Raw genomic sequence first — 27,386 nt, 5'->3', positions numbered from 1 at the left:
TAAAATAACACACCTAACGTTTGCCTTTTCTTGATTGTCTCCCCTTGGAAGGGGGCACGGCCCTTCATTTCAAAAGAATCCCCTTTTCTGGCCTAGCTTTTCCATGAGTAATGACATTCCCGATTTAATTTTCCTTTTTCATGGTATGCAGACACACAATTCATGTCCATCACAAAGCGTAAAAATTTTGTCATTGGTTTGAATAAAATAAATTATTTTAATATAAATTTTGAATCCGATATTGCAAGTAAGAATATAGAAAGAAAGACTTTAAGGCAGGTGCGCCCCTTTAAATCCGCCACTGACATATATGCACCGTATTGACAAGTGATCTTGGCTTTTGAGGATCAAGTTAACCTCATATTCTATAGGATCATGGTTTATGGTCACATTGACACAGAAGTGAATCTAAAAACCCTTTAAGCCATATACTCTCAGGTGCAGACCAGCTAGGTCTATAACGAAGAATTGACATTTTTTTCAGCAAAAGTATCTAAAAATAGCTAGTCCGGCAAGTATTGTGTCACGTGACTATAAACAAAAAAAGCATTGCAGCGATGACTACGAAAATATGTTGACGGATGAATGAGCCTTTGAAATAATGATAAAACGGCGGTGTTTTCTGGATTCTGATTAAGACTGTGGGAAATTCACAATAAGATAAATATAAGTGCAAGGTAAGAGTTCAATATTCTCATATTGCATGTTTATCCGATTTTGCAAGCATCAGTTTTTTAGCATGCATTGCGCAATGTAGACACACCGAATTTTCTCCAAGTTAAATAGACCGCGATCATTTTGGAAATGAACAACAAACTGAGTTAAAAATACGTAATCAGTTACAAAGTGATTTTTACCTATAATATATCAGACTGTTTATTGTGAAACATTAGGGACGAGAGAAGTCATTAGCTCATTATTAACCCACCAATATTTTCTAACTAGGCCAGCATTGTGTGAAATTTGTTTCGGACATTAAATTTTTTTTTTAAGAAAACATTCATTCATATGAAGGTTGGATTAATAAACCCTCCTGAGAAGAAATTTTAACTGTGAAGGTATGACAATAATGATCTCTTTGGATGACTAACTTTAACACGACGGGCAGTTGTCTTTATTGCTTAAATTACCATTATGCATCCATAACTGCGAGTAACAAAGTGAGTTTCTGTTAACAGTAATGTTTGTTGTAGATTTGATTGACAGCCACACATCGCCCTGACAAGAGTTAGCCCCAGCTCAGACATGGACGATGTCCAGGGATCGTACCGGACGACGGTCAGTGTGACCGGGCCGGATGATGAAGACGAGAAGAAAGCTAATGGCGTCGAGATGAAGAACCTCCTGGATGATGAGGAGGAGCCGCAGGTCGTTCCCAGTGGAATGAAACGCAGCGATACGGCCGACCTCCTCAATCTCACTTTACACCAGGTAAGTCTCTCTGAGATAAAGCACAGAGATGGGTCAACCTCCTTAATCTTACATTACACCAGGTAAGTCTCTCTGAGATAAAGCACAGAGATGGGTCAACCTCCTTAATCTTACATTACACCAGGAAAGTCTCTCTGAGATAAAGCAGAGATAGGGCAGACCTCCTTAATCTCATAACACATTAGGTAAGTCTCACTGAGATAGCCAACTTCCTGAATCTAATGTTACACCAGAAAAGTCTCATTGAGATAAGGCATAACGAGAGAGCCAACCTCCTCTAGTCAGTGAGATAAAACACAGTGATACAGCCAACTTCCTGAAGAATTAGGCAAAAAATTTATGTTTGTTTCCTGTAACATTCCCAAAAAGTAGAGGGATTTTTTTATTTTGCTAAATTAATGTAGGATTGTCACAGTATGTATATGTATGATGTATGGAGACACATAATGAAGTTTCCTGTTTAAAAGATTCATTTTTGCTTTCCCTAAATGCCTACATGCCATGAAAAATTTAAAGCAATTAATAGGGTTAAAAATCGGTTTGTTCCCATTTTGCACATTTGAATTTCAGGTATTGAAAAAATGTGTGCAAAACGGGAATTCGTCCAGATAAGATAATTACTTAATTGCTATGATCTATATCATAGTTGTGAATTTGGAGAAAGAGAATCTATGGAAAGAATAGGAAGAAAAAAGATTAATTTTGTATTTATTTTAATTGATTTATTTCTGTGATATCATAATTACGAAAAAACTTTTTTAAAACAAAAAAATATCATAAATATTAATCAAAACTATAATTATTTTCATATGGTTAATCTCTGTCTCTCACTCTCTTTCTTTTTAATTAATTAAGAATGGATTTATTTACTCCTTCATTTTTATTTTTATGAAGTAAAAAAAAATGTAAACAGGGTGAACTGCAGTAAGGATATTTGTCTAAATTATTAACTTCATCTTCAGTCAAAATTTATTCTTTTAAATTTATATTATAATGCACTGGTAAAATACAGGTAGTTCCAGGTAAATCCTAGACGGAGATCAGACTATAATTGCTATCAAAACATATTTCACACCTATTGTTCTATACCTAATTATCAAATGTGTGCAAAACGGGAACACACCTAAAAATCCCTGGGCTGAAATAGCCAGATGTGCATTTGGGTCTTAATTCCTGCAAGCTGGAAAAACACAAAATTCAATGCATTTATATCTGAATCACTGGATGTTTAACTTTATATATTAAACAAAATTGAGTCACTTCCTATTTATCGTTTTTTATAGTATTGGATAGACAGAGACAATAGACACTTCTGTGGTATATTTTAGGTAGTATCTTTACATTCAATGAAGTTAAGCTCCATACTCCAAAGATAATAGGTCTCCATTTATTTTAATGTTTGTGAAGAGGGATTGTTCAGAACACGTATAGTTAACACATTTGAGGTTGTTTTTCCTCTTGCCAGAAAGGCCCGAGAAGTTGTGATTTGCAGCATAAAACAAATTCAAAAGTCCTGGGGAAAATGCTATATGATATATAAATGATCATTAGTCATTATAAATTAAATGTGAATGTTGACTTAGTTGACATAATTTTATTTCTCAAGTAAAGCTACAATTATTTTATTAAAAAAAAAACAAAAAAAAAAAAAAAACCCATCAGCTATACTTGAGCAAACATAGATTTGGAAGGAAAAAAGACATTTCCACCCGGCTGTAATTTGAATGGATCCATCAGGTTACAGGAAACAAACATAATTTTTTTTAAGGACTTATATATAATTTATTAGTACATGTATGTAACTCTAGCAATGATAATGGTAGGAAGTATTTAGATATCTGATGACAAGAAGATGTTTAAACATTTACAACATAAATTAACATGCAAAAAACACATGTACATATATACACACGCATGGCAGATAAAACAAATTTAAGAAATAAAAAAAAATAAATAAATAAATAAATAAATATAACCCTTTTATGAGGTGAAAAAATAAATAAATAAATAAATATAGCCCTTTTATGAGGTGGATCCATAGATATATTGACTTCACAGAAAAGCATGTCGACTGAGCACGAAGTGTGAATATGAAGTTGGTATAATTATATGGATTGACCGAATCAAAGGGCAATATTTGTTATATTATTTATTTTCTTTTGTAACAAAAAAGAAACAAACAAATTCATTATTAGATTTTCTAACTTTAAAGAATTTTCACTATTATAAAGATACCTTTGGGTTTTCCTTAAGTTATTTTTAGTAACTAAAGTCATTATTGTTGTAAAATATAATTTTGCACATAATATCAAGAAAATCAATCAGATTTATTGAATTACACAGTAAAAATGATATCTCAAAAAGACGCAAGACTATTGCTAGAGTTACATCCCTTGTATAATTCTCCAATGTTGGAGGTAATAATGTGCTACAGCTAACTCTTTATATGTGTTATTTCACCAGTGTGCCCGTAATGGAGACACCCGCAGCATGGAGATTCTGCTGAAGTCCATTACAGGAAACGTCAGGAAGAAAATAAACATGCGGGATGAGGAGGGCGTGACGGCTATGCATTACGCCGCTCGCTACAATCAGTACGAAATCGTCAAACTCCTACACAACTTCGGGGCAGGTAAATAATTCTGGCATTCTCTTACAAATAGTAACAGTATTCATCTAAATCCTAATACACTGCAGGTAATATTAAAGAGGCAGTGATGAAAATGTATGTAGATTCTGACAAAGTTTACAGTCAGAGTATATGGGTTTAAAAGTTTTTTAATAGTACTTGGTAACACAGCTGACATATAAATTTCATCAAAAGCTATCAGATGCATTTTGTCTGTAGATTAATTTAGTAGGCACATAGAGATTAGGAATGGAATGCCATTATACAAAGAGGAAAATTGTTTCATTTACAGATATAAATTCCCTCGATGAGGAGGCTTTAACTCCATTGCACTATGCAGCTCGTTACAAGAGAGAGAAACAGAGGAGAGGATCCGAGCTCGTGCTGGAGGATCGAGAGGTGGGGATCTAACAATTTCTTACTTTACTACATATTTAAAAACATAATTTGTATGGAAAATATTTGAATAAACCTGTACTTACCTGTTGATATAGATGACTCTCATAGTATATCTCTGGAACATGGTTCACACATGCACCTCTGTGCTGGAACGATAACAATTTATACCTATATGGTGTTTGGAATATCAATAAAAAGGTCTTTAAAAAAGTCTTTGAAAACTCTTGAAATATAAAGAAAAAAAGTCTTTATAAACCATGTGGCAGATGAATTTGTAATTAGTTATGTAGCACATGAAATAAAGGCTTTTGTGTTTCAGGAGGAGGAGGGGGAGATAACTCCTTGGGAGGTATGACCTCAACAGTATGCGCTATATTTATTTTGACTGCGTTATTTCTATTTTGACAGTACGTTCTATGCTCCATTATCAGGCGCGGCATGCATACCAGTTTATTGTTTTTTGGATATGTCTCAATTTGTCAGGACAGCATGTGACCTATTTTATCATAAAATTTCTCTATTGGACATATGGCTAAATTCCTGCTCTTGTGAAGTGAGATGACCATGCACTGAGGAGAGAGGGCTTATATACTTTCTTTTTTATACAGAATTTTTAGCATGATTCTCTTACTTTCTTATTTCTAATGCCTGTTTGATTGTACGTTTGTGAAACATTTTCTAGGGAGCGAGACCCAAGTCAGTAAAGCGACGACCGAAATCAACGTTATCGAGTTTAATCGTTAGTTATCCTGTGGAGTTCACTGTTAGTTATGTGGAATTCACCAGTTTTATTGAGTTGAATCATTAGTTATCACATGGAATTCACCGTTTTCCAGTGTGGTCCCTATCTCTTCCTCAATACAACTTCACTGTTTAATATAAATATACATCCTGACAAGCGTGAACTCCATTACAAGTCAAATGTGCAGCACTGGGATAACTTTACACCACAACATTTTAATTAACAAGATAGTGAGGTTTTTGTCAATTTGAAAGATTATACTGCACACACTTCAAACATAAACATTTTTATGCCCCCGGATCGAAAGATCCCAGGGGTATATTGTTTTTGTCCTGTCTGTCTGTTTGTCTGTTTATCTGTTTGTCTGTCCGTTTGTCTGTTTGTCTGTCTGTCTGTTGTCAACTTTAACCTTGCCCATAACTTTTGATTGGTTGGAGCTATGGCTTTCATATTTCACTTGTGTATTCCTTGTGACAAGACCTTTCTTTGGTTACCATCATATTTGACCTTTTGACCTTGGAGTTTGACCCACTTTTGCAAAATTTTATGAGACTTTAACCTTGGCCATAACTTCTGAACAGTTGGTCCTTGGGGTTTCAAACTTCACATGTGTATTCTTTGTGACAAGACCTTCCTTTGGATACCAAAAACTTTGACCTTTTGACCTTGACCTTGGAGTTTGACCCACTTTTGAAAAACTTTAACCTTGGCCATAACTTTTGAACAGTTGGGGCTTGGGGTTTCAAACTTCACATGTGTATTCCTTCTGACAAGACCTTCCTCTGGATATCAACCCCTTTGACCCTTTGACCTTGACCTAGGAGTTTGACCTACTTTTGAAAAACTTTAACCTTGGCCATAACTTTTGAATGGTTGGTGCTAGGGCTTTCATTCTTCACATATGTAATCCTTGTGACACGACCTTCCTTTGGATACCAACCACTCTGACCCTTTGACCTTGACATAGGAGTTTGACCTACTTTCGAAAAACTTTAACCTTGGTCATAACTTTTGAGTGGTTGGTGATAGGGCTTTCATACTTCACATATGTAATCCTTGTGACAAGATCTTCCTTTGGATACCAACCACTTTGACCTTGACGTTTGACTTTTATTTAAAAAACTTTAACCTTCGCCATAACTTTTGAACAGTTGCAGCTAGGTCTTTCAAATTTCACAGGTATATTCCTCAAGACAAGACTTTTCTTTGGGTATCAACATTTTTTGTTATCTTTTGGCCTGGATTTTGACTTCCATTTGAGAAACTTTAACCTTAGCCATAAGCTGCCATACGGGGGCATCAGTGTTTCACAAACACATCTTGTTTTCTCTTGAAGCAGTCACTATAATTTGTGCATGTAGCATGGGTTTATCATGCAAAAATAAGCTTAATATTCTTCCAAAGATAAACATTAAAGAAATAAGTTCAATTAAAATTCAAGAACAAGTTTAGAAGTGTAGAATCTTGCACAACATGTCGTTTAATTTTAGGTAAATGTAATCACCTTGGGCTTTGATTACAAACACTGACTGAGATAATTTGATTGGTTTATTTAGATGAATGCAATACCTAGCAGCCAATCGGAGGGTGAGCTGGCCAAACAGGATGTTGTGGTCATATACCTCATAAAGAACGGAGCGGACATGAACAGGGGAGATAAGTATGGATTAACTCCCCTACATTACGCAGCGATGAGAGGGAACGAGCTCGCCACAAAGGAACTACTGCAGTTTGAAGGCATCAACATTGAGGTAAGGGACACTGTATAGGGGATTATAATCCATGTATAAACATCTGCAATATTTGAAAATTTAATAGTATTTTCAATTCAGGAAATCTTATTAAGTATTTTCTAACAATGATCATTACATGTATGAAATGTGTAAGTTTGAACAAAGCTGTAAAAATGTTTAAGAGGATCATAAAGAAGGATGTTACGATTCATTCAAAACAAGAAATAAGCAGATACTGGTGTAGACATTTATAACTGCCATTCTGTAGGCAGTAAAATCACTGAACAGGTTATAATTAATTAAATAGGCTGAAGACAAGCAGGGCATGACGGCGTTACACATGGCTGCCACCCATAACCATGTAGAGATAGCCAGGATGTTGATTAATGCTGGAGCCCAGCTTAGATGTAAAGATAATGAGGACCTTACCCCCCTCCATTGTGCGGCGTCGGAGGGAAACATTGAGATCGTACAGCTCTTGTTCCAGGCCGGGGCTAAACAAGATGGCTGGGTCACCATCTCAAATGTAAGGATTCAACAACTCTCTGTTTTCATAAATAATTACTGTTAAAAACACTACAGTAATGTGTCTTTCCTGTCTACAAATATTCACAATTTTATTGTCCATGCAAAACTTGTGAAAGTACATGTTTGTTGTGTGGAAAAAAATGTTGGATATGGTGCATGGAAATATTTTCTGGTTTATTCTATTTGAAAGATTTAAAACAAAGATAATGAAATAAAATTCTGGGATTTTGAAACTTTGGTGCATTTACCTGGACATTTCTGAAATGAGTGAAATGTATGAGCAGGAATTGTATAACTTTATTATTAAACTTGATTAACTTTATTTATTTCTTATTTATACCCTATATAATGAAATTCTACTCTGATTTCTGACACCAGATGGTGACGGACAGGGACTGCGATCAGAACACCTGTTTACACCTGGCGGTAGAGAACGGACATTACGATGTGGTTAAACTCTGTCTGGAGAAGCGGTCAGATGTCAACACCCCCAGTAGTAACTATATGTACCCCCTCCACCTGGCAGCCAAAGCAGGGGATATCAGGTAATATTTATTACACCCCCATGATAACTAAATATACCCCTCCATCTGGTAATGTTAGGAACACCTGCAGAGGTGTTTTTTTAACCTGGTAAGAATTTTTTGATGACACTTGGATCAAAAAGGATGAAAAAAATACATCTACAAATTTTGTTATTGAACAGGTGTGTGAAGTTGCTGGTACGTAACCACGCCAGAATAGACGCCCTGAACGACGAGATGGCCACGCCCCTTCACATTGCTGCAGGCTTCAACCACAAGGATGTAGTCGAGTTCCTCATTGAAATGTAGGTCAACCAACGTATAGGTTTATACATATACAGTGATCTCCCTGTAAACTGTAGTATAAGAAGCAAAATTATACTTAAATACCAGTTTTATTTGAGAATTTAAGCAAATTAAAAGATTTTTAAGCAGATGGAAGTTTTAAAAAATTCATCTTAAAATACATGAGTATCTTTCAAAGGAGTATTAATTTATATGTAGATTGAAGAGTATTTACATTATTTTGCTCAGATGTTAACAATTGTTTTACAAAGAAGGATAAAAATGGTACATTGTCTTAATCAGGAAAGCTCCTATGGAGAAGCGAGACAGAGACAACTACACCCCACTTCTGATGGCAGCATATTCAGGTCACGCCGAGTCGCTGGACGCTCTTCTGAAGAAAGGCGCAGATTATGAAGCGGTGGATAAAAACGACAAGACGGCTGTGTACCTTGCAGCAGAGGAAGACAAACTCGAGGCACTCAAGGTGAACAATTACTTTCTATATCCAGAAAGTGGATGTGCTGTTTCAAAATATTAAAAGGAAAATTAAAAGAAAACAAATGCCCTTTATATACATATGGTAGAATTTAGAATAAGGTTTTTTCATGATAAAAAGAAATGAGGAATTAATTTTGAACGTTAGAGATGCTTTTACCATTCCTTAGTTAGAAATGATGATAGAGAGAATCACAGTTAATCAGACATTTCCTTCAGGACCCTTAACGAAGTGGGTTTGAATACCATATCCGCCTCCTTCTGGCCAAGTTATTATGATTATACAAACAGTCATCAGTTAATCAGAAACAGATTTCCTTTGTCATCTGTGGCTGTGTCTCATCAGTGGTTTTTTATGGAGGGTAATCGTGTTCAAAAATCCAGACTTGTAAGTTTGTAAATCCAAACTTGTGATCGTATCAGTTTCATAGTCTACATATGTAAGTAGGTAATTCCGACATCCTAGCATGTAGTTCCGAACATACAACTGTGTTGACTTTGAGTTTATACTATTAATGTGTGTATTTTTGATGTTGTAAACTTTGTTTTCCGGAATTTATATTTCCGCGCTCTGAATAAAACACAAAGACAATTGACAAGTCTACATATGTAAAGTCTACATGATTGTCGAATTTTGATTATGAGAAACTATGGAGGGGCATCAGTGCCACATTTTTTCTCTTTTTTTATTTTAATTTCTTCTTTTTCCAACTGAAATAATTTATTTAGATTTTATTTCTTTTTTTAATTCTTACTTCCAATTCTATGTTAATATTTTCACTTGAATTTGTTATTTAATTTTAATTCTAACTTTTTTTTTTATATATTCCAATTTTATTTTATCTTCTTAATTTTTTTTAATTTGACGATGTGACATGAATCATTACCCGCTTATTCACGGCTTGCGCGGATCTAGAGGGGCTTCGGTTTTTAAGGTCTCAATCGAAAAATTATTCAATTTGACTTTCAATGCCAAAGGAATAGTCATTACCAACACGTATGTTAAACGTCTTACATTTTGCAGGCCGGCACTAGGAACTTAGGACAAGTGAACTCTTACCCTCCAATGGCCTACGAAGCTAGCTCCCAACCACTAGGCTACTGTGATCAGTGCGTCAGTTTATTAAGAACCAATGTAACTGCAATGATATTATATTTAAAAAAAAAACAACCACTCAGTAGATGAAGATCCGTATCAATGGAGGGGGGGCTCCAAAAATTGACGATGAAAAATAAAATAAATATAATGCACAATTAAACTCTTCCTTTGTGGGAGGCGCGGTTTAGGATATCTTTAACTTTTCAGTAACTTTTTTTTTCAAAGCAAGAATTATCCCGAGTTTAATGATACTGCAAAATAAGGGGGATGGGGGGTGGGGATGGTTGGGCACACAGCCTATAAATGAATTTTCATATTAAAACAGCTGCAAAAGATTATTCTCCACACAAAAAAGTTGGGAGCCCAACCTTTCGATCCCTCCTACTTCGGACCTGAGATTTGTTAGTAAAAAATTTTCTCTGTCCTACTTTAAAAAAATAACGTGATGACAATATCAATTTAAAGATACCTGATATTTGTGTACCATAAGCGGGCAATCAAAAATGGTGTTCATATTTATCATATTTGAAACATCTTGCACCAGGGCCATAGAACTTAGACTGGCTCATTTTTGATCACAGTCTCACATTTAACAAAGGAATTAATAGTATGTAGAAAAGAGAGACTGGGATCAAAAGTGAGCACATCTAAGTTTTATGGCCCCGAATCAGGTCCGTAGGTAGCAAGTGGGGTGAGGGTGCCAGTATATACTATACCAATAAAAAAAAGCAATTTTTGATTGTGCCCCCTCAATAATTTTGTCGGTAAATACATAAGAAAAGAAATAAGGCTAATTCATCATTGTACCCCCTCAACAGGAATGTTTCATTTTGGGGGGGGGGAGGGGGGAGCTTAACAAGAAATTTTTGTTTTGTGCCCACTGCTCCACCCCACCCCCACCCAATGAAAATGCTTCCTACGGACCTGAAAACGAGAGAAAACACGCAAGAACGACATCAAATGGTTTTTAAAATGAAAAAAAAATATGTTCCATGGAAATGTTTCTACGTTGTACGTTTTGTAGGTAGACTGTTTGCCAAAATCTCCGTGTACCTGTACATAAAAGGCCGTAGCTTCCCTTTTCGTTTAAATTTTACTCGGATTTCTTAGTTTAACTCCGTAAGTTCTAGTTTCTTAAACAAACTTTCGATTTTGCTTATAGTTGTTACCAAAAAAAAAAAATGAAGTGTTAACTTAGGTGAAGTGAAACATAATTGAAATTTTAAGAAAGAATCAGAATACGAAAGGAATCAAAATTGCCATAATAAAATAAATAAAATAGAATAAAACTGGAAAATATAAACAAGAACAGGCACTGATCCAAGGGGGGGGGGGGGGAGTACATCCCTGTCCAAAAAAATCCAACCCAGAAATTTCTTGACAAGCAAAAAAAAAAAAATAAACTCCTTTCCCAAGCATGAAAACCCTATTTCGCTCGTGTGTATGGGGGGGGGGGGGGGGGGGGTAGTCGTCAACTTAACACAGATCAGCATTTTCGAGGGGGATCCAAGGTCACTTTTAATTCGTTTAGTATAAACATTTACTAAGTCTACAAATTTCAGGGGGAGGGGTGGGAGTGGGGGGTCCGGACCCCCTTCTAGATCCGCGCCTTCAAGAAGTAAGAATTAAAATAAGAAATAAAAAATAAAGAATTTAATTTGGAAAACAGAAAGTTAGAATAAAAAGAAAATAAGACCATTAAAAATAATTGTGGCACTGACGACCCTCCATAGGTTCTCATAATCAAAATTCGACAATCATATAGACTTTACATTTGTAGACTTGTCAATTGTCTTTGTGTTTTATTCAGAGAGCGGAAATATAAATTCCGGAAAACAAAGTTTACAACATCAAAAATACACACATTAATAGTATAAACTCAAAGTCAACACAGTTGTATGTTCGGAACTACATGCTAGGATGTCGGAATTACCTACTTACATATGTAGACTGTGAAACTGATACGATTACATGTTTGGATTTACGAACGTACAAGTTTGGATTTACAAACTTACAAGTCTGGATTTTTGAACACGATTACCCTCCATAGTTTTTAGCTCACCTCAACGAAGTTAGAGGAGCTTATGTAATACCCTCGGCGTCGGCATCCCAGGTTAAAGTTTTTGGAGCAGTTTCTTTTCAAGTACTTCTATGCCCTATATCATTCAGAGATGCATGGAGGATGCTTCTAGTGTGTTTCATTGTACCAGTCAAGGTTTCAGATGCAATTTCAGCTAAAGAATGACCAGGTTAATGTTTTTGGAGCAGGTTAAGGTTTTTGGTGCAGGTTAAAGTTTTTGGAGCAGATCTCATTTCCAAGTAACTATAAGGCCTATCAGAACCAAACTTGCATGGATGATGCATCAAGGGACGAACACTCTCAAACTTGCTTCAGATGCTGGATTTGACTTGCATTTTCTGGATGAGTGACTAGTTTTAAGTTTTTAGATAAGTCCATTCCCAAGCAGCAAGCCATATCAGACCAAAATTGCATAAATGTTGCATCTAGGGATGCACACTAAGTCTACTAGATTATCAGTTTAGTGTGGGACTTTGCCTTAGTTAAAGACAACATTCGTTGAGGTGAGCTCTGTAATCTCTGATTTCCTATGTTTTACTTCCAGACGATGCTGGCCTACCCTGACGTCAGGCGACTTGTGGACGTTGGAGATCGCTATGACAACCACCCTCTACACATTGCAGCTCAGGAAGGCTATCTGGGTATTGTTAGGGTATGTTTTATATATACACTCCACTACACAAGATACATTTACCATATTGGTTCTTTCAGCAAAATTGATAAAAAAAATTGCCTGAAGTCAAGCAGTTATTTGACATGTCAGTCCAGGTGACTGATTAACTTAAACATTAAACATGTTAAACAATCAAAATGAAATAGTCGGACTGACAGAATTTTGTATAGACTGGCTAACCTTTGAACTTTGTCAGATGTCGTACTGCATTCAGAAAGTTTTGATGACTCTGTATGTAAGAAACAGGACACAATGTACATGAAGTACCTAGTACATAACAAATTTACTGAAATCTGAATTGTAGGCAATCCTTATCTTCTTTTGTTACAATTTGTTGAGAATAATTAATGGTTATCATAGTTGAATGATACAGTCCCTGAAACGTTCTACTTTCCCACTTGAACGGTGAGCGAACGCTGAACGAACGGTGAACGAACGGTGAACGAACGCAGAGCGAACGGTGAGTGAACGATGTGTGAACGCTGAACGCAACTTGGTGAACGATGTGTGAACGGTGAACGGTGAGCGAACGCAGAACGCGAACGGAGCGCAAACGCGAGCGCAAAGTGAACGGTGAACGCAAGATGAACGATTTATTCGGAATGCCTCTGATCTTTTCCTTGCATTGAAACTATTCTATTGTATTCTAATGCCTGGTGCTAAAAAAATAATAATAAATAAATAAATAAACAAATCAATGAAAATTGTCCTAAGAGAGACGATACATGCACATTAAGTAAAATTATTAATTTAAGTTTCTTACAATATTTTCTGCAAATATGTACGATGTTTAAATTCAACTTTATGATAACACGGATTTTAGAAGAGAAAACTACGGACTTATAGAATGAATTACAACGGTTGTAACAACCATACAAGGCGATTCCGTGTAAAAAAAAAAAAGAGAAAATTTTTTTTACAAAGGTATGTGGACGTATTGCATAAATACACTCGTATTTTAACATTTTAATGCAATAATATATTTATGTGTCAGTTTTATTTTTTATGATGATTTATTGAGCAGACTTCTACATGTATCTGTAGACATTTCCCGGCCGTGATTATACTCGGACAAGATGATACAAAGAGGCAATCATATTATTTGTTATATATTTAATTTTCACAACTTGATATTTAAGTAATATGCTGTCATAGTTTTTATTAAACAGACAAATGAGAGAGAGAGAGAGAGAGAGAGAGAGAGAGATTCGGTTTTGCCCCCCCCCTCCCTTCCTCAAATGTTTGTACCTATATCAAACAAAAATTCTAATTTTTTTCTAACTATATCAGGCAGTGAAAGTAACCATTTTTTTAAATCAACAAATCAATTTGTTTTACAGTCATAATCGGTTTTTATTTTCCTGCTTCAAGTTCACACGAAGTCCACGTGCTTGACCTGTCAATCAAAATCATTCGACACTGTGCAGGTGTGAAAGTCTCGTCACACCGAAGGCAAAGTGTTAGTATTTCCAAGAAGTTTTAACATGTTTTCTTATCATTTCTAGATCTGATTCCAACATTTCTAAAAAAAAAAAAAAATAATAAATAAATAAATGAATAAAATACATTGGGAATAAATACTTGGAATAATTAAGCCGCTTGAATTTGAAACATGCTCCCTGCCAATTTAAAATATCACCGCCTGCACATGTATATTTTGAACTAATATTGTATAATGACTTTGTTTAGATGCATGTTTGTTTTGAGACTGAAATTTTTGTGCTACAAACATATTAACTTCTTTTAAAATGTTAATTAAAATATACTGGAAAAATTAACTAAGTAACCGATTTAGGGGAAGGGGGGGGGGGGGCTCTTAATAATATCGAATGACAAAACATATAAAGTTACGGTGAAAAATATCATTACTGGAGAATCACCTTGGTTACATAAATGATAATCATGTTATAAAGGCATTTCTCTCTCTCTCTAATTAAAGACTTTATATATGTAAAGTAGAAAAAAATTCTTTAATGTAGTACATTTTAAACATATATTTTTTTTAAACCACACTATTAATTTAATTCGCTCTAAAGATATTTAATTAACTGGATATCCGCAGTACTGTTTATCATTCTCAGAACAAGTTCTAACATGTATTTCTGTATTATTTGAAGGAAAAAAATGTGATAGAAATAAATATTTTCGTATTTTTGCTGCAGTTGGTAAATTAATTGACTTCGATTATTATCTATCCATTAACGATTTGTCGTCTTTAACATAACAACAAAATGTTGCAGTGCTTGAAGTATCAGTATTTTGCCCGTATTTAAATTTAATAAATAACCTAACAGCTAAGTTAGAATAATAAAAATAAATATTGTAGATAATTTTTTCCCCCATGAAATAATGTTTCTTTAAACACGGTATGTTATTTATTAAATTCAAAACCTGTAAATCCTTACTTAAAAAAAGATAAGTCCTTTCACTTCGGAGTTCCGAATGACACTGAAGACTGAACGATAAGTGAACGCTGAACGCAAGGTGAACGCTAAGTGAACGAACGAAGAGCGAACGGTGAACGCTTTATGAACGGTGAACGCGAGCGCACGGTGAACGCTGAACGCAAAACTGTGAACGGAGAGCGAACGGTGAACGCACGGTGAGCGAACGGTAAACGCACGCTGAACGAACGGTGAACGAACGGTGAGCGAACGGAAAAATGGGAAAGTAGAACGTTTCAGGGACTGTAGTATGCATTTGATTGGTAATTTACCATTACCATGTTTACAGTGTCTGATTGAAAACGGCGCTGACTTAGATTGTAAAAATGAAGAAGAACAAACTCCATTACATCTGGCAGCTAAAAATGGTAGAACCAAGTAAGTGGCTCCAAGTTCAAGTGTACAACATCTTAACAATAGCTTAGTGAGTACTTCACTTTCCTAACCCCCTATTTGCTTGGTGTGTGAGGTGAATTTTTGGTCCATCTCACTTTACAAAGATTTTCTTTTAAAGTTTGTTTTTAAAGAAGAAAGGAGTTCCATGTTTATTCAAATGAAGGCCCATGCCATTCTTTATGCTTTAGGACCATGTTTTTAATTCTGTTGTTTCGCAGTGTTGTGCGAGAGATGGTGATTCGTGATCACTCATCTGTGAATGATGAAGACGAGGACTCTAACACAGCTCTACATCTCGCCACGCTTCATGGTCACACTAAAGTCGCGATGATCCTCATCAAAAACGGGGCGGACGTCGCTGCCAGGTGAGCTCAGATCTCGTTAATTTATGTTGTGTGGCTTCATTTTATTCATCACTTGTTCAAAGAAAAGTTGGTCAAGGTAGTTGACACATTTACTAAATTTTCAACAGTGAAGTATTGCTTCATCCTCGCAAAAAATAAATCCTGTCTCACTTTTGAAATAAATTCCAACATTGAATATCCTATAAACAATAGAGTATCTAAGTGATATCTACTAGATTCATGCCACAAACTTGTACTGTGGCCTACTTTATATTCTTGGAGCAGATAAAATTTTCTTTTAAAGGACAGCATAATATTTAGTAAGACCTTCTTTATAAAATTGTTTGTTTAGAATTGTGACCTTGGGGTTTCAGACCCAGGAGGGAGGGAGGAGGGGGCAACTTATTTTCTTTTCAGAATTGAAGTTAAATTTAAAATTGTTGATAAAAATATCACTAAAAGTGAACACATTATTTTCTGACTTTATGTAAAAAGTACCTTCCATCAACTAAGAACCCTGTCTTTGCCTAGAACCGACACTGATAAAATGTTTTGGTGGTGCATGTGACAATAGGCCAAGAATTGATTAAATAAAAACAGATTTTCTTATTTTTAGTCAAATTTTTTTCAGGAGGTCATTTCAATGACGAGGGAAGCAATTTCAAACAAACAATAATTTTATTTTGGCCGCATGACAATTTTTCCAATAAATCTCAATTAAGTAGTTTGATATTGTTACATTTGACCTTGGTTATAACTTTAGAAACTCTGTGTTATGGACTCCCCTTGATTGTGCAGCTGCTAAGGGTTGGTTAAAAACAGTCAAATGTTTGTTGGACGCTGATGCCCAGGTGGACCCTATGGATAAAACGAAGGTAAGTCTCTTCACATTGATCAGCTGTCTGAATTTTCACATTCCAATTTGTAGACAAAGTGTTAATTTTCAAAATGATGTAGTAATATACATGTAAGTTGAATAATTTTAAGTTTTTCATGAGTTTGATACACAGATATTATCATACAGACCACCCCCCTTCATTTGGCGTCTCGATACGGACATGCTGATGTAGTGAAGTGTTTGCTAGAACACAACGCTAACGTATCACAAAGAGACACGGACGGGAACAACTGTCTGGACCTGGCTATCGACAACAATAAGACGTAAGTCATGACAATAAGACGTAAGTCACAATAATAAACCATAAGTCATGACAATAAACCGTACCTCACGACAATAAAATGTAAGTCACGACAATAAACCATAAGTCACAACAATAAACGTAAGTCACAACAATAAAACGTAAGTCATGACAATTAACCATAAGTCACAACAAACCGTAAATTACAAAGAACTTAAGTCACATTGACAAAACATAAATCATGACAATTAACCATAAGTCAAAACAAACCGTAAATTACAAAGAACTGTAAGTCACATTGACAAAACATAAGTCATGACAATTAACCATAAGTCACAACAAACCGTAAATTACAAAGAACTGTAAGTCACATTGACAAAACATAAGTCATGACAATTAACCATAAGTCACAGCAAACCGTAAATTACAAAGAACTGTAAGTCACATTGACAAAACATAAGTCATGACAATTAACCATAAGTCAAAACAAACCGTAAATTACAAAGAACTGTAAGTCACATTGACAAAACATAAGTCATGACAATTAACCATAAGTCACAACAAACCGTAAATTACAAAGAACTGTAAGTCACATTGACAAAACATAAGTCATGACAATTAACCATAAGTCACAACAAACCGTAAATTACAAAGAACTGTAAGTCACATTGACAAAACATAAGTCATGACAATTAACCATAAGTCAAAACAAACCGTAAATTACAAAGAACTGTAAGTCACATTGACAAAACATAAGTCATGACAATTAACCATAAGTCACAACAAATCGTAAATTACAAAGAACTGTAAGTCACATTGACAAAACATAAGTCATGACAATTAACCATAAGTCACAACAAACCGTAAATTACAAAGAACTGTAAGTCACATTGACAAAACATAAGTCATGACAATTAACCATAAGTCACAACAAACCGTAAATTACAAAGAACTGTAAGTCACATTGACAAAACATAAGTCATGACAATTAACCATAAGTCACAACAATAAACTGTAAGTCACAACAATAAACCACAAGTCAAAACAATAAACCACAAGTCAAAACAATAAACCATAAGTTTCAACAATAAACCATAAGTCAAAACAATAAACCGTAAGTCACAACAATAAACCATAAGTCACAACAATAAACCATAAGTCACAATAATAAACCATAAGTCAAAACAATAAACCATAAGTCACAACAATACAGTGCAGGGAACTAATTTTGTTACATAAACCAGCATCAGCATAAGCATTAGTAGCATCAGGATCGAGATAGCATCAGCATTAAAAAAACAGCATTACCAGGATCAGCATCAGCAAGCAAAGGATAAAACCAGCATTGACCTACATAAAATCAGCATTATCCTACTAGCATCAGAAAATCAATGAGTTTTAATTCAGTAAAAAATTAATAAAGAAAGAAAGAATATTGGTTAGAGTATTCACATTATTGATACATAGTGAGATATTATGATCAAATAATTGTAAAAGGCACTTTTATTGCTTTAAACGGCAATGCTGAAATCCAGTTATCTACTTCCGGTAGCATGATGCTACTTCCGGTAGCATTGACCTAATTATAAAACAGCATCAGGATAAGGATAACTAGCATTAAATCAGCAAGCAAAGGAAGCATTCAAATCAGCATCGATGCTGTAACAAAATTAGTTTCCTGCACTGTAAACCACAAGTCAAAACAATAAACCATAAGTCAAAACACAACAAGTCATGACAATGAACAGTAAGTCTGGAACAATAACTCACAACAATAAACCACAAGTAAAAACAATTAACTGAAAGTCACAATAATAAACCGTTAGTCATCCAAAAAACCATAGGTCATCACTCACAATAAACTATAGGTCATGAAGAATTAGACATCAATCCATAAAAAAACACCAGTCCATTGACAACATTTTGTTGTATTGTTGAATGGCTGTATTCTCACACATATATCTTTGTTTTTCTAGTGATGTTGCGTCGGTTATCATAAACAGTGATAAATGGGAGGAGGCAATGAGGAACGAGACCCCTGACATAGCGACGGGGTTACGTACCACACCCATGAGGAAACTCATCAAGAAAATGCCAGGTCAGTATCTATAGAAGCGAAAACATAAACAGAAAATGCCAGGTCAGTATCTATAGTAACGAAAACATAAACAGAAAATGCCAGGTCAGTATCTATAGTAACGAATGTAAACATAAACAGAAAATGCAAGATCAGTATCTATAGTAACGAAAACATAAACAGAAAATGCCAGGTCAGTATCTATAGTAATGAAAACATAAACAGAAAATGCAAGATCAGTATCTTTAGTAACGAAAACATAAACAGAAAATGCCAGGTCAGTATTTATAGTAACGAAAACATAATTATTTGTGAACAGTTTTCTCTAGGTTCACAAAAAATTTTAGGTACATGTTTGAGGTTAGATAATTTTATTTTATTAAGAAGGAAATAAAAACTTGTTTGACCCAAATCAGGGACTAGATCTTTGTTATTACAGATGTGGCAGAGGAAGCGTTTCTACGTTGTATGACAACAAACAATAAAAACCCAGAACACCCGGACTACAAATGTACATTTAATTACGAGTTCCTGGATGATACCTACTCTAACTGGACCGAGGGAGGGACAAGTGAGGGGTCAGGATCAGGTGAGTGTATGAAAGAGGGGTTAGGGGTAGTGGGAAAGAGGGACAATCGAAGGATTTGAATTAGGTGTGTGTAAGAGAGAGAAGGGGGTGACGGTAATGGGAGAGAGGGACAATCGAGGGGTCAGGATTAGGTAAATGTACCAAAGATAAGGGGATGGGTTAGTGGGGGAGAGAAACAAATGAGGGGTCAGCATTGGGGTGTGTTTGTGAGGGCAAAATATTTTAGAAATATTCAGAGGATAAAGTATTTTAGAAATATTTATAAAATTGCTTATACTAAATATTGATCTGGTTTTATGTAGAACAATGACTGGGGGTTGTTGAAAGTCATCACTATTCATTTGAATAAACCATTGGTTCTCATTTTAGAATTTGATTTGTTGGGCAAAATTTTAATATGGAGTTAGTAGAAAAATAACTTTGCTCAGTGAGACATGTTTATTAGCATGCTAAGTGATAGTAGCTATTTAATTTCTTGCCTGATTTTGCTATGCATGTTTTGCGGATTTTGCATGCCTACAGAACGGGGAAGAGTGACAGGTGAGATTTGTATAGGAATTTATCACATGTTTATTCCTTTATACAGTGGATACAGCTCATAGAATATCATATCCACGGTTGTGACGTCACAATGGGTTTCGCGTGAATTTGATCAAGTCAAATATTGTGGATTTATATACATAAAACAGTGTAAAACATTGAGGACTATGTGTAAAGCGTGTGATAAAAAGAATCTCCCATGGTTTGTTGTTAGATATGATTTTTTATCCAACTTGTGTGTTTTTATTCCCTCGCCCTTGGCGAGGGGATCAAAACACACAATTTGTTGGATAAAAATTCATATCCAACTACAATCCATGGGAGATTCTATATTTATTTAATGTTCTATTTGGTAGTCTTTGTTTCAGATTTTGAGTTTAAGTGTACACTTGCATTAGTGCTACTAGTCCTGTTCCTGCACTTATTATCCACTGTTGATTTTAGTAGTACTGTAGGATAAATACTTCAAGGAATGTGAGGAAGAAAAGAAAGTTTAGGAACTTTTTATTGTTATTAAGACTTAGACCATATTTATGAGCTTGTTTCTTTAAACATTGAGAGAAGGCAATTTGTTAATATAAAAAAGATGAAGTTTTGTAGAGTTTAGTTATGTTAAAGAAAACTAGGGTTTTGGTCAAAAATAGCAAATTCAAAGAAATATTAAAAAAAGAATGTAACTACCAAAAACATTTCTTTTTAGATTTATTCCTTTCTACTATGGGCATAAACATTTCTCTGGTTTAAAAAACTTTTTAGCTCACCTGAGCTAAAAGCTCAAGTGAGCTTTTCTGATCACCCATTGTCCGTCGTCCGTCTGTCCGTCCGTCCGTCTGTAAACTTTTCACATTTTCAACTTCTTCTCAAGAACCACTGGGCCAATTTTAACCAAACTTGGTACAAAGTATCCTTGGGTGAAGGGGAGTTAAAATTGTTAAAATAAAGGGCCAAGTCCCCTTACAAGGGGAGATAATCAAGAAAAGACAAAAATAGGGTGGGGTCATTAAAAAATCTTCTTCTCAAGAACCACTGGGCCAGAAAAGCTGAAACTTATATGGAAGCATCCTGGGATAGTGTAGATTCTAAATTGTTAAAATCATGACCCCCGGGGGTAGGGCGGGGCCACAATAGGGAATCCAAGTTTTACATTGAAATATATAGGAAAAATCTTTAAAAATCTTCTTCTCAAGAACCACTGAGCCAGAAAAGCTGAAACTTATGTGGAAGCATCCTGGGATAGTGTAGATTCTAAATTGTTAAAATCATGACCCCCGGGGGTAGGGCGGGGCCACAATAGGGAATCCAAGTTTTACATTGAAATATATAGGAAAAATCTTTAAAAATCTTCTTCTCAAGAACCACTGAGCCAGAAAAGCTGAAACTTATGTGGAAGCATCCTGGGGTAGTGTAGATTCTAAATTGTTCAAATCATGACCCCGGGGGTAGGGCGGGCCACAATAGGGAAACTTTGAAATATATAGGAAAAATCTTCTCAAGAACCACTGGACCAGAAAAACTGAAACTTATGTGGAAGCATCCTGGGGGAGTGTAGATTCTAAATTGTTCAAATCATGGCCCCCGGGGGTAGGGCGGGGCCACAATAGGTATTACAAGGGGGAAGTCTGTAATGAACAGCATGGCCAAAGTTACTCAGGTGAGCGATGTGGCCCATGGGCCTCTTGTTTTAAGTTGATAACTTTTAAGAGTGACTTATTCTAAAGAATGCTCAATTTTATATGTTGTGACAGTCTTCCTGTTGTATGTTTGATGTATATTTGATGTCATCCTTTCTTGTAGTAAATGTATAAAATCTCGACACTGTCCAAGGGGTGATATGATGATACTTCATCTGTGTTTATTATGTTCAGAAAGACTTTTTGAACAGCTTTTAGACATTAATGCTTTCCTTAGTGTACAAGGAGTTAGAGATGCTTTTAACTGAATCTGTAATATTTTGTACAGGGAGTGTGTATAACGAGGACTTCACTCTGAACGTGTCTGCCCGACCCTACACATCCGACTCCAGTGAATTAAAGAACAACCATCCACTCATAATAATGGTAGGTCAACATGACTAGTAATTCAGAATAATTGTAGGTCAATAGAATAATGTGAAATTTACTGGAATGTAAATTATGAAATTATTGAAGAATTGATTCATAAATACATGGCTTCATTGATTTGGTCAAAGAAATTTGAGTTACAGTGGCTTTACTTACCAGTGAAAAATCAAATACTAAGAGTCAAACCTCGTTATCTTGAACTCAATGGGACCGAGAAAAAATCTTCAAAATCAGATAACCATGATATTCCAGATATCGGTGTCAAGATAACCGCGTTCAACTGTATTTCTAGCCTTTGCTATTGCCACTTATTAAGTTCATATTTCTATTCCACTTTCTGAAAACTGCAAATAATATAAGTTCATCTGATCGGCAAATTAAAAAAAACCTCAAGATTTTGACTAAAGTTTATTGAGTACTGTTACATTTAAATATCTTTGTGTTGCTGTAGGTGAACTCAAAGCGAGAAGACCTCTTGGCTCATCCATTGGTGAATGCTTTACTTCGTCACAAGTGGAACAGCTTTGGGCGGACATTCTACTACATCAACTTTCTTATCTACGCCATCTTTCTGGTCTTTCTCACGGGCTATGTCGTGCAGACTGACCCTCCATTTGAAGTGTAGGTTTAAAATTATGGGCAAAAATATATACTTAATAATTTTGTTAACTTTTTCACAAAAATCTAATTGTTCACTCTGTAGCAGTTACAGCCAAATGAATTAAAAATTAAAAAAAATTACTGTATAAGCAGAATTTTTTAGCGAGGATTTAATTTTGGCATTATTAGCGAGGGTGTTGAGATTGCTAAAATTAAATATCGCTAAAAATAAATTGCGTTTCATTTGTAACAGCTTCTTTAGTAGGCACTTTAAAATTGCTAAAATTGATTCTTTTAAAATATTTACCATTATCTAAAGATAAATTGCTAAATTGGCGTCTTTCTAAAATTTCCACTTACACGGTATTAAGATTTTATTTACATTCTTTTACCTTTTAATTCTTCAAAGGTATTCGTTCAATTGCATATTTCCTCAATTATTCCACTTCATTGAACTCTCTTTGGTCATTTGGAAAAGAAAGATCACTAATAGAGAAAAAACCTTTTTGGGCCTTAAGATAGTAACAGAGAAACCTGATAAGTTCATATTTAACAGAGAGATTACAATCTGTCTGGAAATTTGGATTTGATCAGAGTGTGTTTGAAAAAATATGAAACTTTTGTATAGGCCTTAGATTGTCTGTAATGGTTTGTGTGTGCCATAAAGGTGGCTTTTACTGTAGACACTGTAAAAAAAGTTGCCACTAGAATTGATCGGAGACCAATTATGTACCCCATATGTCTTTATTTTTAGTCACCTTATCTTTTGTATCTATTTTCCAGATATGAAGAATTAAAGAAAAATGACTCAAGCATAACATCAAGTACTCCAGAAAAGACTGCATGTGAAAAAGCTCTAACTCTCCATGACCCCAGCAAAGATATGTTTGACCAACCACTTTTTGCTACAATTGGAAAATATGTCATCATGGGTTTGGCTGCCTGGAATTTGCTCAGAGAGGTGGGTGATTTGACATCAGAGTCCAATATTTAATTAGGAAAAATACATGTAGTTTTATTTGGTTTGAGTATTTATAAATAAAATATACATAGATTTGAATGATTTTAAATGGTACCTGGATTGGAAAACAAAACAGCAAATAAAGAGATTGCAACAGGTACCCTGAAATTTATGATGAGAATAATTGAAGATTTTAGGGAAAATTTTTTTTCTCAAGGAAATACAGTTAAAAACAAAAATTATAAAGAGACAGTTGATTATTACAGAAGGTTACAAATTCTCTCAAGACATAAAAACTGATGGAAAAAAAGTGACAGTCCATGCAGAATCCTAACGAACCAAGACATTAGAATAGAAATTGCTACCTAGCATACAGTATGACTTTAAATATTTTATGTTGATTTCAGCTGTTACAAATCTACCAGGCCAAGCTCCAGTACCTGGGCTTTGAGAACCTGATAGAGTGGGTGACCTATGTGTGTGCCTTACTCCTCGTTATTGACTTTGAGAGTTGTCAGAAGTCCACAGGATTCAGATTTGTAAGTGTATATTTTGTAGGTATTGCAAGGAAATACCGGTAGTCATATGCTGAAATATATGTCAGACAGTATCTATGAAATAGAAACCATTAAAAAAAATTTATATATATTTTGGCAGTGGTCTATTATATGTGGGTCACCATGTATGTAAATGTATGTATATATACACAGTACACATCTTCATTATTTACAGACCTGGCAGTGGTCGGTGGGGGCCGTGGCGATCTTCCTCTGTTGGATTAATCTGGTTCTTTTCCTCCAGAAGTTCCCCCGATTTGGAATCTACGTTGTCATGTTTAAGGACATCCTTAACACCTTCATGCAGTTCGCCATTGTCTTCTTTCTGTTTATCGTGGCCTTTGGTTTGGGATTCTACTGTCTACTGCAAAGCCAGGTTAGATAACTCTGATTGTCTTACAAAGTCAGGTAGATGATCCCACCTCTGATGTTTTAGAGGTCTGTGTTTGCTCTGCTCCTATTTTGTATTGTTTAATGGACTTTTGAGCTTGAATACTGTTCGTTATCTCCACATATTTCATAACTGTAATCCTTTTACGAAGCCAGCTTAAATAAGTATGTTTCTCTTAAAAAGCCAGTTAGATAACTGCCATTGTTATAAAAAGCCAGGTTAGATAATTGCAGTTTTGTTGCAAATGCCAGATTATTTCTCTTATAGAGCCAGGTGTATTTAGAACTCTAATTATCGTACAAAGCCAGGTTATATAACTCAGATTCTGTTACATAATTATATATTCTTAGCACTGCCAGATAAGTAAATTCTGATTCTGTAAAAAAAAAGACAATTTTTTGACTGCAGGCACATCAAATAGGCTCAGATCACTCTATTCACTGATTTTGAATTTTCTCTTACAGTGGAATAAATTAAATAAAATTTGAATCGACAAAATAGCTGTAACTTTTCTATTTTTAGGATGCTTTTGCGACGGTCTGGGAGTCTCTGATTAAGACTACTGTGATGATGATAGGAGAGTATGAGTATGAGAATATCTTCTACGGGACACAGCTGGACTACTACCCAGAGATTACATACATCATGTTTGTCGTGTTCATGATCCTCATGTCCATCATAATCATGAACTTACTGGTACGTGTCTTTTCATTGGTTCATTCTTAAGTCATGCGTCTTTTCATTGGTTCATTTTTCTATGATGCCATCTTTTCATTGGTTCAATTCTTGCATCATGTTTCATTTCATTGGTTATATTCTTATGTTATTTGTCATTTCATTAAAGTATTTCTGTGTCATGTCTGTTTTGGTTCCATTCTGCATGTTGTTCACTTTCAAAGTTAAAAATAAGGTTCTTGAAATTTTTTTAAAAAAAAATTGTACATGAAAGTATTGTAGAATTCAGGTTTGTCTCTATATTAGCTTTCTAACTGGACAGGGATTAAAGGTATTTGCTATATATAACTTTTCTTTCATCCCAGGTTGGTTTGGCTGTAGACGACATTAAAGCCGTACAGGAACAGGCGGCCCTTAAGAGGATGGCTATGCAGGTAAGTCAACCAAAACATGAAAAAAAAGAGAAATAAAGTTCAGAAATAAAAGTTTTGGAAAATGTAATTAATAAGTAATGTTAAATAATTTCCATGTTTGTTAAGACTTCAGGTTTGTTTTCCAGGTTGATTTAGCCTTGGATGTAGAGAGGGTGGTACCAGAATTTATAAGGCGACGGTTCGTGGCAAAGTGTGACACTTACCGACCAAACAGGAAGACTTTGAACCCCCTGAAGCTTCTGGCTCGAGCCGAGGCAGGGGATCTGTCCTCACAGGCGATCTCTAAAGCCCTGGACCCAGATCTGGTCAGTATAGTATTCTGTTAATCTCTTTTATCTAGGCAAAATTTCTTAATGTACAAATTGGAGTAAAGTAGAAAGAAGAGTTTAGGCTTGGAGATTATACTTCTGACAATTGGAGGTTCCAAAGCTAACAACACAAGTGTTGGCCTTGTACATATATCAAAACTCCGTAGCAGTTAAAACTCTGATTAAACAGATGAGAAAGCTACAGTTGCATTTCTTTGCTGTAAAGATTTTCTGAGATTCTATTTACAACCATATGTTAAATTTGAATTATATGCATTTCTGGTGTCTTAAAACCTTTGCCATTATTAGAGTTTTTGTCTAATCCTGTGACCTTGACCTTTGTTTAGGATGAGATAGAGAAGGTCATGGAGACCCAAGAAAAGTTACAGAAAGACATGAGTAAGCTGAAGGGTGGAGTTAAAAATATCCGTGAACAGAGCGCCCGACTGGAGGGCATGCTCAGAGTTCTCCTGGAGCACTCGGGGGTCACAGACTTCAACGAGGAGGACTTCCAGGACAGAGACTGAGAGGGGGACCATCTCAAAGGGAAAAAACTTACAAAGGAGCTCAAAAGGGGGCATCTCCAAATCTCTTTATTGTTTTGTTATTGTTGTACATTAATGTGTTATTATTATGGCTCTATAGCTAAGTTTGATATTTACCACTCATTAGTATCCTATCTAAAGGAAATATAACTCTGTCAAGACTAAACCCAGAGTTGCATCCCTTCTCTCAGTAAAGCCAGGCAAGTGATTATAATTACACAGTGGAACTCTTGCTGTGAGAATCAGATTCATGTTTTTAGGGAGGAGTGAAATCAATGCAATATTTGATATTCTGAAACAGTTATTCGTGTAAATAGAATATTAAAGGGTAAAAGTATTAATGTAACCAGATGCTATTTTTTGACTTTAATTAATTATCTTTTTTTTTGCTCATACATTCTATATTAAGGTAAGTAGAATATAATTGTCCTATGTACATGCAGTTGTTATTAAAGTGTAATCATTGTTTTGTATTTATTGTGATAACAGCATATTTGAAATAGGTTTTCTTATTTCACTATGTATTCTAAATAAACGTAATATTTTTCATTTGTATCTGGAGAGTTGTTAGTGTTATACAAAGCAATGTAGATTTTAATGCTCTAAGCATTATTGTGAGTAGGTGTTTATTTGTGTAACACAGGATTAATAATATTCTGTTCTACATTAGTGATGTAACTAAAGGTTTATTTCTCGTACCCCCAC

The 27,386-nt window shown here is 35.1% G+C and overlaps 1 protein-coding gene across 2 annotated transcripts; it reads left to right on the top strand.

Moving 5' to 3' along the window:
* Nucleotides 1-578: 578 nt before the first annotated feature.
* On the top strand, nt 579-27,202 carry LOC133180740 (transient receptor potential cation channel subfamily A member 1 homolog). 2 transcript variants are annotated; one of them, XM_061315208.1, is made up of 25 exons: nt 579-677; nt 1,194-1,431; nt 3,895-4,063; nt 4,353-4,459; nt 6,758-6,952; nt 7,242-7,460; nt 7,841-8,007; nt 8,169-8,291; nt 8,575-8,758; nt 12,493-12,600; nt 15,355-15,443; nt 15,680-15,826; nt 16,569-16,680; nt 16,830-16,966; nt 18,921-19,042; nt 19,461-19,610; nt 22,110-22,207; nt 22,662-22,831; nt 23,594-23,771; nt 24,179-24,310; nt 24,504-24,704; nt 25,242-25,415; nt 25,760-25,828; nt 25,954-26,133; nt 26,484-27,202. In XM_061315208.1, the coding sequence occupies exons 2-25, from the start codon at nt 1,246-1,248 to the stop codon at nt 26,661-26,663; spliced, it is 3,597 nt and encodes a 1,198-aa protein (XP_061171192.1). In that variant the 5' UTR covers nt 579-677; nt 1,194-1,245; the 3' UTR covers nt 26,664-27,202. The 2 variants fall into 2 exon arrangements, with proteins under 2 accessions (XP_061171192.1, XP_061171193.1); XM_061315209.1 differs by lacking the exons at nt 579-677; nt 1,194-1,431 and adding an exon at nt 1,575-1,616.
* Nucleotides 27,203-27,386: the final 184 nt, after the last annotated feature.

The sequence above is a fragment of the Saccostrea echinata genome, unplaced genomic scaffold, assembly GCF_033153115.1.
Source record: "Saccostrea echinata isolate AGI-Se365-2 ecotype Australia unplaced genomic scaffold, CSIRO_AGI_Sech_v1 ptg000007l, whole genome shotgun sequence".
Taxonomy (NCBI): Eukaryota; Metazoa; Mollusca; class Bivalvia; order Ostreida; family Ostreidae; genus Saccostrea; species Saccostrea echinata.
Note: the sequence above shows the minus strand (reverse complement) of the source record. Positions and strands in the feature narration are given on the sequence as shown.

Coding starts and splice junctions, on each gene's coding strand:
- LOC133180740 (XM_061315208.1), top strand. CDS start 1,246: ATGGACGATGTCCAGGGATCGTACCGGACGACGGTCAGTGTGACCGGG. Junction 4,460..6,757: donor TCGTGCTGGAGGATCGAGAG/GTGGGGATCTAA, acceptor TGGTTTATTTAG/ATGAATGCAATACCTAGCAG. Junction 8,292..8,574: donor GTCGAGTTCCTCATTGAAAT/GTAGGTCAACCA, acceptor TGTCTTAATCAG/GAAAGCTCCTATGGAGAAGC.